Here is a 16,440-nt window from a genome sequence, read left to right as displayed (position 1 = left end):
CTCAGGAGTCTGAGCAGAATTAAGGAGCAGCCCTGGATTGATGGAGTGGTTTGTCCTGTTGTGTCTTTCTTTTGATTAGGCAAGCTCAGTGAAAGATTAGGTCCACTGAATCAAAGCAAGAATGTGGAAAAGATAATTTGTGAGAAAATGAAGAAGTTACAGTTGCTCAAAATAAGGTTGTGGAAAAATAGCTTTTCCCTCCCCTTAAAGAAGTCTGAAGGGTGGGCTTCTGCCTTTACTCTGCCTGCTCTGCTCCCCCAGCCCCACTCTGTGTGGTGGGGGCCCAGGCGCGGTGTCGGCGTCAGATTCAGATTGTGCCTTCTGTTGCCCAGGTGGGCACCTGTTAACGAGCTATTGGATTAGGATTGTGTGTGCAGGAACCTTCTTGCCACCATCCCTTCTTTGTTTGTTCCTTGTTTGTTGCCCTCAGCAAGTTAAAACATCTATTAATAGTTAGCTGCTCTCAAAGGATGCAACAGGGGCCTTGTATTTGGGACCTGGTCATATAGACCAGGAACTTCTTTCCTCTTGGCTTTTTGTTTCTTTTTTTTATTATTATTTTTTATTATTATTATTATTTTTTTTTTACTTTCATGATTTCTTCTTTCCACCTGTCTTTTTTTTTTTTTTTTTGAACTTTACATAATTGTATTAGTTTTGCCAAATATCAAAATGAATCTGCCACAGGTATACATGTGTTCCCCATCCTGAACCCTCCTCCCTCCTCCCTCCCCATACCATCCCTCTGGGTCGTCCCAGTGCACTAGCCCCAAGCATCCAGTATCGTGTATCGAACCTGGACTGGCAACTCGTTTCTTACATGGTATTTTACATGTTTCAATGTCATTCTCCCAAATCTTCCCTCCCTCTCCCTCTCCCACAGAGTCCATAAGACTGTTCTATACATCAGTGTCTCTTTTGCTGTCTCGTACACCGGGTTATTGTTACCATCTTTCTAAATTCCATATATATGTGTTAGTATACTGTATTTATGTTTTTCCTTCTGGCTTACTTCACTCTGTATAATAGGCTCCAGTTTCATCCACCTCATTAGAACTGATTCAAATGTATTCTTTTTAATGGCTGAGTAATACTCCATTGTGTATATGTACCACAGCTTTCTTATCCATTCATCTGCTGATGGACATCTAGGTTGCTTCCATGTCCTGGCTATTATAAACAGTGCTGCGATGAACATTGGGGTACACGTGTCTCTTTCCCTTCTGGTTTCCTCAGTGTGTATGCCCAGCAGTGGGATTGCTGGATCATAAGGCAGTTCTATTTCCAGTTTTTTAAGGAATCTCCACACTGTTCTCCATAGTGGCTGTACTAGTTTGCATTCCCACCAACAGTGTAAGAGGGTTCCCTTTTCTCCACACCCTCTCCAGCAAAAAATGGGCCAAAGAACTAAATAGACATTTCTCCAAAGAACACATACAGATGGCTAACAAACACATGAAAAGATGCTCAACATCACTCATTATCAGAGAAACGCAAATCAAAACCACTATGAGGTACCATTTCACACCAGTCAGAATGGCTGCGATCCAAAAGTCTTTTTGTTTCTTTTAACTTTCATAGTTTTGTTTTCTTTTCATACCTTTATAAAAGTCTTTCATTTTTAAAATGAGAATCTTGTTTCTCTTAGATTCAGAATATTAAACAGACGAATAGTGCTCTAAAAGAAAAACTTGATGGTGGAATAGAACCATACCGACTTCCAGAGGTAAGATTATGTAAATATCATCTTTGAAGTCACACCTGAGTTTATGTGTTTAAGAATTTACTGTGTCTCCAGTACACATCTTCTAGAAGGAAAGGTATAGACATCATTCATTATAACCCTAGCTGATGTTAACATTCTGATATAAGATTGATTAATCCTCATAAGGACATGCCCGCGCCTAAATGTAGTATGCTAACAGCACTCATTTGGATGTCCAGGTCATTCAGAAATGCAATGCCCGCTGGACCACGGAAGAGCAGCTGCTCGCTGTACAAGGTAGGAAGCTTGTACTTATAAACAAGAAGCTTGTACTTATAAACGTAGAAGCTCTGCTTATAAATAGAGAGCTTAGGCAGAGCAGTCGCCTCAGGAGGCAGTTGTGCTCCAGCCTGCTCCCAGGACATCGCTTGCCTTTAACAGACTCCTGTGAGCTGACATCCTTCTAGTGAACATCATATTAGCTGAATTTCTGCGTTCCCTTTGGGCTTTGCTTTTTTCCTTTCCCGTGTCTCACAAGATGTAAACATTAATCTGGAAGTCTCGGTGTCTAAATTTCATTTTAGCAGCTGCTTCTTGGGTTCTGAATAGTCAGAAAGGACCGATTGAGGGTTAGGGCTGTAAGGTTGGATATAAGGTTGTTCTAGTCCTGGGACCCTGGAAAGGCCCGTGTGGAATGTCCACAGCACAGGATAGCTGCTGGGTGACCTCAGTTGTACCACATGGTGTGTGGTGAGAAGGTGCAGACCCTACACGACATACAGCACAGACTGTGACCGGTCTTGCACGTGGACCATGTGACTGGTCCCGCACGGGGACTGCCGTGCTACTCTTCCCATTGGTTTCTACACTAAGGTAGTGTCTGCTATTAGGAGCCCCCGTGCTGCCTTATCTAGATCAGGGGTGAGTCTCAAGTGTGTGTGTGTGTGTTTTATTATTTTTCTCTTGTGTTGAAAAAGACGCTTTCTTCCATCCTTAGCCATCAGGAAATACGGCCGAGATTTCCAGGCCATCTCAGATGTGATTGGGAACAAATCAGTGGTGCAAGTGAAAAACTTTTTTGTAAATTATCGACGCCGCTTCAACATAGATGAAGTTTTACAAGAATGGGAGGCAGAGCATGGGAAAGAAGAGAATGGTCCCAGCAACCAGAAACCTGTCAAGTCCCCAGACAGCTCCATCAAGATGCCTGAGGAAGACGACGAGGTAAGTCTGAAGCCAGCTGGTCTCTGCTGGATTCATGCTCAACCCCCAGTTACTTTCTTCACTGATGACCTTTTCCAGCTGTAGAAGTAGATTTAGGCTTCGGCTGTGTCAGTAATGACTCTTACCCGTAAATGCTGTAGTATGTGTTGGCTTTAGTCACTTCTTGGTCACTGTGTACGTTATTCATGTTTTAATTCCTGGACAGATTCTTAAGTCCACCCTACTTTCTCTAGCCACAGAATATTTCACATTACCAGTATTTCCTTAAATACAGTAACCACTTGGCCCTGAAACGATAAGTCAGAAGTGCCCTGAGGATCGGTAGAGTCCAGTCATGTGAACTGTATGTTGTCCCCTGTGAGGTGTGTGAGCTCACAGGGGCATCTGCAGGCTCCTGGTGAGTCTCTGCTGCCACACCTCCAGCCTGGCTGCTGTTGGGGGGCCAGCGGCTGAAGGACTGATGGGGACAAGCCTAGGTCCTGGGTTGCCTGGCATTTCCAGACTGGAACTGATGTTCCTGTGACCTCCTAGGTGGTGGCACTGAGTCCACTGGCCCAGTTGGCAGAGATTGAGGGGAGGTTCTTGAGGCTGCAGGGTCCGTCTGCTGCCTGCGTGCTTCCTGCGGCAGGGGGCTGCCCCCTGCACGCCCACCCTTCCCCATAGACAGTGCGGAGGGCCAGGGGGTGGGAGTGCATGCCATCCACTTTATTTTTGCGTTTGTTCACTGACATGGTGGGCTTCCCTGATAGCTCAGTTGGTAAAGAATCCGCCTGCAATGCAGGAGACCTGGGTTCGATTCCTGGGTCAGGAAGTTTCCCTGGAGAAGGGATAGGCTACTCACTCCAGTATTCTTGGGCTTCCCTTGTGGCTCAGCTGGTAAAGAATCCGCCCGCAATGCGGGAGACCTGAGTTCGATTCCTGGGTTGGGAAGATCCCCAGAGAAGGGAAAGGCTACCCACTCCAGTATTCTGGCCTGGAGAATTCTAATGTGAAGATTAATTTACTCATTACTTTATCATCAAAATCTTCCCCAAACGAGGCAGGAAAGACTTGGAAGTCACTTCTTCTGTGCTGTCCTGTGACTCTTCGCTCCCAGAGCCTGGCTGCAGGACTTGGAGGCCCCAACCTGTACGTGCATGGGCCTTGTGAGGAGGGCGCCCTGAGAGCACGGCACTGCCAGCCACCCCCACCCTCTGCATCCATATGCCAGTTTGAGAAAGGGCCCTGAGGCATCTACACCTGTCAGAAGAGGTCGTTTTAGAAGCATACTAATTTTATCAGACTTTTAGATTTTGCTACCAGCAAATATTTGCAGTCGTCTTCACAGTCTCTAGTACTGGCAGTGCAAGTGGTTCCTTGACTCACACCCACCCAGCCCTGCCTGCCCACCAACAGGACAGCACAGAAGCAAAAGAGGTGTTTTTATCTTGGGGCAGTGACTTTATCTGACAGCTAGTTGGCCCTTTAACAACAGATTACCTTCCCTGAAGTCCTGGACTCAGTTCAGGAAGCATTGAGAACATGAGGATTACTGGGGAAGGGCCATTAGAACTTGGAGAATGAACGCTTTCTTCCAGGTCTGTTTTCTGACTTAAGGCTCATGAAGCAGAAATGAGAGGAAACTCAGATCTCTTTTCGCTGCAGGTTTCATCCCAGCCGGCTCCAGCGGAGTTAGCGTGAAAAGTGTGACCACAGGTTGAGGACCCAGAGTCGTCATTTTCTTAGGCCTGATCCGTTGATTAATGAGCTTAATCTGTCAGCTCATGTTTCCTCCTGTCTTGCTAGCCCAGAAAGTCTGTCCTTCCTTTTCTTTAGTTCCTTTTTTCTTATGCTTCTTAAGGCGCCAGGCCTCCTGCTTTGCCACCCTGGTTTTCCAATCTCTGTGTGTTAGCCCGCAGAAGGAAATTAATCTGTAAGGACCAGCTGCTTCTCTGTGTCCACCAAGGGCCTAAGGGAACTGGCTAATCGTCTGTCTGATCAGTGCTTAGAACTTAGTGTGCTTGTAATTTCTCCATTCCTGTGGAGTCCAGCAGCTCAGAAAGATGTCTGCTGGTATCCAGCCTGCCCACAGGTTTTACCTGTTTATGCAGTGCAGACAGATTTGAGAAGTTCGTGGTCATCTATCAGCTGTGGGCTTTCTTCCTTTGGAGCTGAGGAGGGAGAGTAGCCCACGAGGGTTGAGTGTGTGAGACTCAGGGTTCTCTGGGGAGGGGTGGGCACAGATGGAGTCCGGGGAGGTGTCAAGAAAGGCGTGGAATGACGCTGAAGGTGACTGGTTTGGAGGTAAACATTCTAAAGTGTAAAGCGATTAAGTGTATTACTATTAAGGAGAAATTGATTTCACTAATAACAGTTCTCATAAATTGGGATTTCACCTGAAGGCACAGCTGTTTTCAGATTTTGGACTCTAAGTTTGGCTGTTTCCTTAGAAATAAGACACCACGGGGGAGCAGCAAGCTCTGAGACCCTCGATGATCTTGAGGCCTAGGTCCAGCAGTCAGTCTTTAAAAATGAGAGTGGAGAACTAGAAAGGCCTGTGAAGTTTATACAGAGAATGCAATGGCACCCCACTCCAGTACTTTTGCCTGGAAAATCCCATGGACGGAGGAGCCTGGTGGTCTACAGTCCATGGGGTCGCGAAGAGTCAGACACAACTGAGCGACTTCACTTTCAACTTTTCACTTTCATGCATTGGAGAAGGAAATGGCAACCCACTCCAGTGTTCTTACCTGGAGAATCCCAGGGACAGCGGAGCCTGGTGGGCTGCCATCTGTGGGGTCACACAGAGTCGGACACAACTGACGTGACTTAGCAGCAGCAGAAGCAGCAATGAAGTTTATAAGAAGACCCTACAATCTTTATGTTGTAGCTGTCTGCTAAACAGGGTGGGTGCTGGGACTCCCAGCAGTGCACCTGAAGGCTCTGTGCGGGAGTCCGCCTTAACCCTGTGAGGTAGACTGCAGTGTTGGGGTACCTTCTGCTGATCAGGACCCTGATAACTCGCCCCGGACACACAGCTGGAAGGGCAAAGTGGGGCCTGGAGGTCCAGGCATGTAGCCGTGGAGGCCTACTCACCTGCCCACGCGGCCTGGCACAGCCTCCGCCTCTGCGCCCTGGCCTGGGAGCCATGGGGCCGGAGAAGGTAGGGGGGCTGCCCCAGACCAGAGTCAGCAGTGCGTTCTGGTGACCTGTCTATGTTTCTCTGTTTCCTCCTCTCTCAGGCTGCTTCTGTTCTTGATGTCAGATACGCGTCTGCCTCCTGAGACGCTCTGGTGGCTTGAGCGCTTGGTGTGGACGCCTGCATTTTCCAGGATTCAGGTACCTCCAGACTTCACCCAGCCATCCGCATCACAGCTCTGTGGACAAGCAGCTATTACCAAAAAGGCACACACTCGCAGTCCTGGGCTACACCTGCCTTAATTCTCCGCTCGTTTCTCGTGCGGGGCCACTTCCCCGAGAGCTCTCTGTGTCTCTCACTCCGCCTCAGTGCGGGGATCCCGTGGCCTGCACGCTCCTGCGTCGCCGGGGCCCGCCGCCCCCATGGAGCCCCGGCCCACCTACGGCAGCTCTTCCCCGTTGGCGGCTTCGGAGCAAGGAGTCACTCGGAGGTGCGACTCTGTTCCTGCATGGCCTGCAGTCCCTACTTTGTGCATAATGTGATTTTCAGAGTAACTGTGACCCGTTGGCCTTCTGGGAAGTTTCCTTTGTTCTTTTCTGAGGCATCCACCTAAGTGATACCATGCTTCTTCGGAAATCACCGTATATTGGCAGACTGCGTCATAACCTTTATCGTGCCAAACAGCTTGATACAACTCCCCTTCCCCTCAGTGTAGGTATAATTATGGTTTATAAATTCACTTGGCTTAAATCTCTCCCCTCTCCCTGCCCGCGTGGTAGAAAGCTCATTCTCTGCACTGTCCTTGGAGGATCGTGGACCCCAGCACTCGCTGCCTTCAGCGTCGTCACCCCAGGACGGGCGCCGCCCCGTCTTCTCCTTCCCCTGCCCGCCCCCAGCTCCAAGAGTGTCCATACACTGTACCTGGTGCTTGTACATTGGGAATTGGTGCCTTCTCCTTTTGGCAACCATGTTTTCAACCCTCTTTTCTGTTTCAGTGTCTTATTTCTTCTTTAAAGTTGATTGCTTGCCAAAGATGACATCACTGAGATGAGACGGGGAGGCCTTGCTGCAGGTGCTTGACAGAGTGCAGATGCTCGGTGTCACGTGGGGCGGCAGTAAGGGGCGCGAGGCTGGCCGGCGATGGTGTTCTCAAGGCTCTGTGCTCTTTGGGCGCTGTCCTCTTGTCCCTCTCTCCATGCGGCCTCTTGTCTGTCACGTGCGCGCCGTGCAAGCACCCCCTCCTCGATGTTACAGAACAGGCAGGGACGTGTTGGGTCACTGGTTCTAGTGGGTCCAGGTGGGAAGAAACCATCTGCAAAGGGAATGTGATGCCTTCTGGTTGGGCTGGGAACAAGTACAGATATTTAACAAATGTTCTAAAACTTCCAGAATCACTTTTACTCTCTTGCCAGGCCATGGGCCTGTGGAGCGGCTGAGGGTAGACTGCGCTGCGCCTCCTGGTGTGCCCCGTTCCCTGGCCTGTGGTCGGTTCAGTCTGCACTAAATATGTGGAAGGAGCTTTTCTGTTGTTGGTTTTTGCATCAATGAAGTATTTTTTGTGCTCTCAATACCAAAAAGAAAAAAATTCCAGATGCTTTAAGGCATAAACAGAATTCTTAAGAATTTGAAATATGCAATTAAAATTTGTTGTTTTGACTCCCACGCACCTTGCTTTTTTTTTTTTTTTTTTTTTTTTTTTTAAGTCAGCTGATTTTCTCTTTAGGAAGAGGGTCAGCAAGACACCTAGAATGTTTGGAATTGTACTTCTTTTTTTGAAATCTGGAGAAAGGTTATCAGAAAGGGAGTGAGACAGGACTTTCCTGGCGCCCATCACCTACCCGTCCCTGCACGCAGTGTCTGTCGGTCACGTGAGGGCTGGTGAGGAAGAGCCTCCGAGCAGCCCGGCGCCCCCGCCGCTCGTGCCAGGCGGGCAGCACAGTAACAGTGGGCACTGTGCAGGGTCCGTTCTGTTTTTCTCGTGAGCCTGCCGCCTAATTGGAACATGGCAGGAAAACACGGGCAAGAGGTGGCAGGAGTCTTGCACGTTGCTAAAAGGGGACAGGCGGCCTGGAGGCTCCTGCTGCACCTGGCCTCTTCTCCAGACCTCCTTGCTCATTAGAGAAGCAGTGGGCACCTCGCTGCAGCGGTCTGTCTGCCAGTTGTGCTTCCTCTCTTCACCCCCAGGCTCTGTCCCTCAAGAGTCGATCCCGCTTGGCAGTGCTTCAGGGCTGGCGCTGGTCTGTGCTGCACGGCGGGCACACCGGCAGTGCCAGGCCCGTCTGTGCTCAGACGTCCCCTGATCTGGCTCCTGGCAACAGGTGGTCTCCAGTCCCGAAGAGTCACGGTGCCGGTGTACTTGCCATCATGGCCACTGGCTTTTGGCTATCTCGCCAAGGGAAAGGGGTGTGTTGTTTTCATTTGCTAGAAGGAAAAAAGATAGTTGTCTCTGCCTGACTGCCTTTGTTGCAGTTTCATGCATAAGATGGCACTGTGTTTTAAACTGTTTCATTACACTGTCTTTGCAATGATGTAAATGCAAGAAATCACTTCCCTTTAGAAGCGAAGTGGTTTGGTCTTATTTATGGGACGACCCTTTTTAACATACCAAGACTTGGGTGCGTCCGCAGGTTGTGTTTGGATGTGTAAGGGTCCATGATGACCGCTGCTTCAGATGCAGTGTTCACTTAAGCTTTGTCTTCTTAAAAATTATCAATGTGAATGTCATAATTATATATATTTTTTGTGGAAAATTTCTCCTAAGTATAAGTTATTGTGCAAAATATAGTACCATTGCAGCAAATGATAGTTTACCTTTTAGTTTAGAAATCCTGAAAGATATAAATTGTATTGCATATGCATTAAAAGTTTGTTTTATTTAATTTTATGTAGATGTGTAAAGTGTTAGGTAAACATTTTTTCACTTACTCATTTGAACACCTTGTTACTTGAATATTGTTTTGACTGGTCTGAAACAGTGATGGATTCTGTAGGATCGCTCCGTAAGCAGGAAGCAGCCCCGCCGGCTCGTGCTGAGTGGGGAGCCGTGGGGCGGCAGCGGTGGAGTCAGCCGGACCCCGAGGTTAGGGTAGACCCCGCCTCCCCACGTCGTCTCCGTGCGTCTGCGCCCACCAGACATCAGTTCCTCAAGATGGCTTTGGATAGTTTTTAACCTGCCAGATCCTTTGATGGTCGTAAACCTCCGATCAAAAAATGAAAACGTAGTTGAGTTTGGAAAGCTGACTGTTGCCACATGCCACTCTAAGTGTGCTCGTTGTCACTTTAATTTCAACTATGCCCTATTTTTGTCTTTCTGATTATCAGATTGTACTATTGGTATAATTGCATACCAAAAATAAGCCAAATAGTGCATTACACTAACTGGATCCCTGCTTGTATGAGCAAAGGTCGGATGCAGCCAGCTCACCCGAGAGCCTCGTGTTTCTTGTCTAGCCTGATCTAACCTGAGTGACCCCGGATTCAAGCTTGTGATATCAAGTGAGACTTTATCTCAAGTGGACTCGAGGTGGTTAGCTAATTTGAATCTAGTGATCTTGTGCAATGCTCAAAACAAATCCTCTCTCTGCCACTCCCCGGACCTCTGCAGCGTTCCCTCCTTATAGTGAAGCACAACTGCAGTAACGTTACAGTCCAGCGAAGGAAGGTCAGTACAGCCTATGCATGTTGTATGATAATGAGTGTTTACAGCCCTTCTCCTGAACTCAAGTCTGTACTGGAGCGGATAGTATTCCATTACGTAGACTTATCAACTTTGCTAAGTGCTTTTTAGATTGCTTAAAAATTTTTTCAAGATTTTAAAAGATGTATAAGGTTAAGTTTGCAAATATAATGGAAATGCTGTATATCTTTTGAAGTGATAAAAATTCATGTTGGAATTTTAAAGAAAATATGTTGTAATAATGCTGTTGTAAGTAATATTTTAATGTCTCTTTTTGCTTGTTTTCTATTTTAGCACATTCATTGTGGTGAATGTTCATAGCATTATAATTGCTTAGCCATTGAATGATAACATTTGTTAGTAGAGACTGAAAAATTTATTTGTGAAATTCTGCAGAATTCATTTTTCTATTTCCAATATTTGCTGAAGTTAAATAAAAATTTTCAAGCCATTGATGTAATAAAATATGAAACAAAAGACTGTTCTGACCCTCCAGGTTCCATCAAAGCAGCAGCCCACCCTGACTGGCACCAAGTGGGCTTTCCCTGCCTCTTGCCCGGGGCCTTTGGGTTTCTGAAAGCGTCCATTCCCCAGCACTGCGCACTGTGGGAGCACACGGCTGGGGTGCTTTTGTTTTTAACCTTTAGATCTACTTGAACTACATTTTTTATTTTATAATATATGATCATCTTACGGTTGGGATCAAATCAGTGGACATGAATTCGTTATGTTTGTGATAGTTGAGGACTTAAATGTATAGGTTTGATGCGAGGAATTTTTTTCCTGTTAGTGGTTTTTCGGCTCCACTGGCTTTGACGCGTGGCTGCCGACCTGAGCACAGACTGTGGGGGAGAGAAAGCGAGATGACTGCCTGTGTTGTGTCTGGTCAGCCCAGTGGGCACAGCCCAGGCCTTAGTGCCTCTCTGAATCACATGAGGACTCTGAGTGCCCAGTGGCCATCTCTGTGGTCCTTTTTCGCCAGAATGTAGGATTTGGTTAGATAACGCTTGTATAAAAATCGGCCTTGCCTCACACAACATGTAAAACACATAGGTGGGCTCGCTCTGTGTGGTGACTTCCCTTAGCGAATGGGGTTTGCGTGACGCTTCCCAGAGGCCCTTCCCCGGCAGCCATGGTCGCTGCGCTGAGTGTCCGCGGAGCGTGTGTGCGGTGCTGTCGGGGGTGGCCCCTGCGAAAGGAGCTCAGAGGCTCAGAGACCTCAGCACGTGTCTCTGGAGGTGACTCCGGTCCAGACCCAGAGGGAGCCAGGGCCTGGGCTTTCCTCCAGGAGACCAAGAGGGTGTGTGGGCAGGGACAGAGGAGGCCACGTTGGCTGCTGGGGTGGGCCCGGTGAGGGCTGTTTGGGCTTCTGATGAAGTTCCCACTCCTCACTGCGCTCTCTGAGTTCTCCTCCTCCGTGTGTGGCACTGCTGTGTCCAAGCTCATCGGACGAGAAACAGTGTCGCCTGCTTCTGGCCCCCTACTCGAGGGCCTTCCTCCATTACTACGTCCTGTGACAGCTCAGGCCCCTCCCAGTGTCCTGAGCTGATGCTCTTGCTCCGAATTCATCTTGACCCTGACATGCCTCTTTTCCTGCTCGCTTACACCCCATGTCTCCCAGCCTTAATCAGGGCGCTTTCCTGCTTAAAACGCTCTCTCTGCCTTCCAGAAAAGCTCATTCATTCCAGAAAAGCCCTTCATTCTGTCTTAAGCCACATCACCTGCCTATGCAGGGCCAATCTCTGCTTTTCTTATAAACGATGCCACACCCCGCTGCAGGGCCCTGAAGTCCTGACCCGCAGCTCAGGCCTTCACCTTCAGCAGAGGAACCAGTCTCAGGGCCTCTGCCACTTACGCGTCTCTGCACTTCCTCTTCCTACTGTACCGCAAAGAAATGGCTTTACGTTTGCTCTTCTTTTGAATAGGTAACCAGCATGCTTGTTACAAAAGGCAGACAGTGGGACTCAAGCTCCCCGCCTGTGGCCTCCAGCCACCCACCCTTTCCGCGCCTCCTCTGAGAGCATATCAGCAGGTGTACAAGCACGCGTGCTCACTTGCACGTGTCACATACGTTTCCATGCAGATAACGTGCGGTCGTCTCTCCGTCAGTATGTGGGGGATTGGTTCTAGGACCCCACAGACGCCGGGATTCAAGGATACTCCAGCTGCCCCTGTAGCAGGGCGCAGTCAGCCCTCCCCGGCCGCGGGCTCCCCGGCCGCGGGCGCGTGCAGCGGCGGACTGTACTGTGTATACAGTTCTTACCTCACACAGCGGTACCTTAGTCCGCTACCCCAACCCATGGATAGGAAGTTGCTTCATTCCTCTACACTGGTTTCATGGTATCCAGTTACGACGGTAACTGTTTATTTAAACTGTGTCATTTGATAGTCAGTGAAGAATCATGTAATATCAGCAGATTGGAGCCAGCCTATGTTATTTTGCCTACAGGCAAGTGTAGTTCTGGGGATAAATATCGAAGATTGGAATTTGAGTCCAGAAATTGGTTCACTTTGACACTTGACATGTAATGCTGTGTTTCTCCCAGAGGGGTTGTACCAGTCTCTCTTTCCATCGGCCGTGAATGAGGCAACCTGTTGCCCTGTGCCCTTCCTAACGCTGTGATAATTAAACATTTTGATCCAAGGTGTTTTATAAGCTTTTCATGAGATCAAGACTGTCATAGTCATCTCTGTGCCCACAACTGGCAATAATAGGCTCGTGGAATAAAGAGCTGGGATGTCAGCATGTAGAAGAAGAAGAACAAGCGCCTGCTGGCCCTCGTGTGCAGGATGAAAGGCCCCGTTGTGGTCTGTGATGGCCGCCCCCGGAGGGGAGGGGCACTCGGCAGCCGCTGGTTCCTGGGCATCCAGAGACTGATGAGAGGAGAGGTTTGGGGTTTTCTGGGCCCTTTGCTTCTTTCTCAAACTATTTGCCTTGTTTTAATTGCCTGAGGACTGGGGAAAAATGAACTGGAATTAAAGGTCTGGTGCTGGTACATTAGGAATGAGGTTGGAGAGTGCTCTGTGCAGCCTGGTTTTCTGGTCCTCCGTCCCCGTGCGCCATGGCCACCCTGCCTCGGTTAGGTGCCACATGTGCCGTGCCAGCTGACCAAGGTCCTGCCGGAGACGCTGCACGGACACCTTCCAGCTGAGACACCACAGGCAGTGCTTCTCAAACCCAAGTGAGCCATGGGGAGAGAGCGTCCCGCTGGGCACATTCTTGGAAGGCGTCCCCGAGAAGGTGACAGCTGGCCCGGTGTCCCTGCAGACCCCGTGGTTATGTGGGACGGGCCTGCTTCCTCGCCACCCACTGGAGGGTGTTGGAGCTTCCTGTGGCTCCATGGTGATCACTCTGTCAGTCTGGTGAATGTCGCTGCTGCTTGGAGATGGGGAGCAGCCACGTCACCTGCAGGCACCACACGCAGACTCCCTCCTGCAGGCTGGCCTGTGGCCGTCAGGGTCAGAGGACGGGGTAGGCTGAACACTGCCACGTGGCTCTCCAGCTGTGGTTTCTGTCAGGGATTCCCCGGCCTCTGGGTTGGGCAGCTGCTGGTTCCCGAGGACAGGTGTTGCTGGAGGGGGCTCCTTGTCCTCCTGCCAAGACTCTTCATGGAATGAAGTTGTTTGGCGGACGGTGGCTCGTGACACTTAACTTATTGAAAAGTAAATCTAGTAGTAATTAGCTCTTATATTCTGCATAATCATGAATAGGAAATTATTTGTGGTTTTTAGTATTAATTGCTTGATTTGTTGAAGATGATCTTGGCCCCAAGGGACCAAACCTGTCTTGTTTGAGGTAACGCTCATGGCAGCCTCACGCAAAGGGCCTACCATCCTGGTCTTAGAGGAGACCGAGACTAGGGAAAGAATGTCTTCCCAAGTTAGGTGAGTAGAAAGGGCCTGAGTTGGGGCTGGACACGCCAGAGGCTGTGCTCTACGTGTGGCCTCCTCCTCAGGCCCCGGGACACGGCCTCAGTCGCCCCTCAGCCACCTCATCTGTGAAGCAGGGACGATAGCCGTCTGACTTACCCGAGGCAGTGCCTGGAAATGGCTCGGTCCAGCTCAGGGGCCTGCAGAGCAGAGGTGCCCCACAGAAGGCTCACCCTTCCCTTCCACAAAGACCAGTTTTCTCAGGAGTGTGTGTTGCCTCATCTCCTTTGAGCAGGGGATGAACCAAAGTTTTTCACAGTTCATGGGCCTTCAGACAGAGCCCTCGTTTCTCTTCCCCAATCTCCATCTCCAGTCCTACCCCAGACCAGTGGCGCTCCAGTGGTTCTGGTGGCACGCTCTTATCAGACAGGAATTTACTGACTAGGCACCGCCGTGTTCATACATTCGTCTGTAGCATTTGTACGGGCAGTGCCTGTAATTAGTATGTTCAGAATTAGAAAAACCCCGAAGCCATTTTCTTCTGTACCTCTATTCTAGACAGCTCACTGACACTGATGGTCCCTGGCGGTCTCTGCTCCGAGGTTCGGGAGCACTGTGCTGTGAAGGAGGCGCTGCCCGTCCCCCTGCCCCCGTGTCTGCGCCAGCCAAGGCTGGAGTGCTGCAGTGATGCGCAGGGTCACTCAGCCGGCAGCTGGTGGGCGTGCCTCGAGACCTCTCCTCGCCAGGCCTATCGCTGTGGCCGCCGAGTGGCTGAACTGCTGTGCGGAAGGTGAGGGGGGCCTCTTCAGTTTGGCTGCCCCCGAGGCCAGGCCCGTTCTGAGCCCCCCCATTGCCAGCAAGCACGGTCCAGCTCCCCGTCTTGAGTCCAGGCCCCAGGGCCAGTGCTAGAGTGTCCTTTCCCGCCTTCAGCCTCTGCCGATGCTGGCCATGGGCACTCTCTTCCTGCAAGGGAACTCATGTCTCTGGGGCTGCTCGTCTCTAGAACGGATCCCGATTTCATGTTGCCACCATCACAACGGTTGGTTTCGGATGCCCTGCTGCTCACCGCACACCTGCCCCTGAACCCACATAGTGCCCAGAGCTGACTGGACGTGGTGTCCAGCTGTCCTCCTCAACTAAGTCCTGGGCACCCCCATCTCCTCCCATGGCACCAGGCTATCCAGAGAGGACTCTGGAAATTTCCCCACCTTGTCCCATTTCAGGCCGCCCAGCCATTGAGGCCTCCCAGGCCCTTCCTCCTAGGGTGATCTTTGGCTCCTCTGTAGCCTGGGGCTCTGGGCCCAGGGCCTGGTGGTGCCCGGTGAATCCTGCCCAGCAGCACCGTGAGGCCCGGGCTTCCGTCAGCCCTCTTCACAGCAGCACTGGGACGTAATTCTGCCCTTGTGTGGCCCTGACCACAGAGGTGGCCCTGATGACCCCTTTTCTCTGACGTCGCTGGTAGGAAAGACTCTTGGAGGAGTGGCCCCGGTGAGTCACATCTCCGAGTATGCTCACCACACGCTGTCACTCACCCCAAGTCTTCTCACTCGTGGGCTTGCTTCACCCCACAGAACCTTAGCGGTTGTAACGCGAGCGTCAGCCTGTGCTTTCTCTTGTGGTTGAACACTCTGCCACCCTATGGAGAAGCTTTGCAACCACCTTCTGTACACACTGTGAGAGTCCCAGGCAGAAAAGAAAGGGGCAGAGAGGGTATTTAGAGAAATAATGGCCAAGAACTTCCCAAGTTTTATGAAAGACACAAATATAAACATCCAAGAAGCTCAATGAGCTCCAGGTAAGATGAAGTCAGAGACCCACACAAAGACACGTTAGAATGACAGTCAAAAGCCAAGAGGATCCGGAAAGCAGCAGGAGAAGAAAAAAGCAACTCTGCACACAAAGGGGATCCTCAGAAAAATAATGAGCAGATTTCTCATGAGAAACACCAGAGTCCAGAAGGCAAAGGGCTGAGCATAACAAAAGCCGTACGTGAGTGAACGTCGTGTTCAGTCGTGGAAGAGTGAAAGCGCCTACTCTAAGATCAGGAGGAAGGCGAGGATGCCTGCTTTTACCGGTGTAGTACTGGATGTCCTCACCAGAGCAGTTAGGCAAGAAAAAGTGTAATAAGAGGCATCCAAATTGGACAGGAAGAAGTAACATAATCTCTGTTCATGAATGATATGATCTTATATGTAAAAAATCCTAAAGATGCCACAAAGGAACTTAAAACCAATAAATGCAGCAAAGTACCAGGGTGAAAAATCACAGGAAAATCGGTCTATAATTTTTATACACTAAAAATGAACAATCTGATAAAGAAATTAAGAAAACAATAAACAATTCCATTTACAGTGGCTTAAAAAAGAATAAAATACCGAGAGCAATAAATTTAACCAAGGAAGGAATAGGTTTGTACACTGGAAACTACAGAACGTTGCTGCAAGAAATCAAAAACAAAAGACATCCAATGTTCATGGGTTGGAAGACTCAATATTGTTAAGATGTATGGTGAGAACATTTAAGATCTATTTTTCACAAATTTCAAGTATACAATAGAGTACATGTATTTATTCATCAATTTTTGGCTGTGTCGGATCTTCACTGTGGCTTGAGGGCCTAGTTGCTCTGCAGCAGGTGGGATTTTAGTTCCCTGACCAGGGATCAAACCTGAGTCCCCTGCACTGCAAGGAGAACTCTGGACCACTAGCCCACCATGGAAGTCCCACAATACAGTATTATTATAGAATAGTCACCATGCTGTGCATTAGGTCCTCAGAACTTACTAACCTTATAACTGGATACTTGTACCCTTTCCTCCACCCCATACTACATTCACTTTACACATCA

The 16,440-nt window shown here is 49.4% G+C and overlaps 1 protein-coding gene across 3 annotated transcripts in view; it reads left to right on the top strand.

Annotated features, from left to right (window-relative positions):
- Positions 1-10,200, top strand: part of RCOR1 (REST corepressor 1) — a 109,607-nt gene extending 99,407 nt beyond the window's left edge. For all 3 annotated transcript variants that reach the window (XM_010851328.1, XM_010851329.1, XM_010851327.1), the window contains 4 exons: positions 1,649-1,726; positions 1,945-2,002; positions 2,703-2,929; positions 6,151-10,200. In XM_010851328.1, coding sequence (XP_010849630.1) covers positions 1,649-1,726; positions 1,945-2,002; positions 2,703-2,929; positions 6,151-6,192 — 405 coding nt within the window. In that variant the 3' untranslated portion in view covers positions 6,193-10,200. The remainder of the gene's footprint in view (positions 1-1,648; positions 1,727-1,944; positions 2,003-2,702; positions 2,930-6,150) is intronic.
- Positions 10,201-16,440: the final 6,240 nt, after the last annotated feature.

Source organism: Bison bison, unplaced genomic scaffold (assembly GCF_000754665.1).
Source record: "Bison bison bison isolate TAMUID 2011002044 unplaced genomic scaffold, Bison_UMD1.0 scf7180017864302, whole genome shotgun sequence".
NCBI lineage: Eukaryota > Metazoa > Chordata > Mammalia > Artiodactyla > Bovidae > Bison > Bison bison.
The sequence above is the reverse complement of the archived record's forward strand: the minus strand, read 5'-3'. Positions and strand labels throughout refer to the sequence as shown.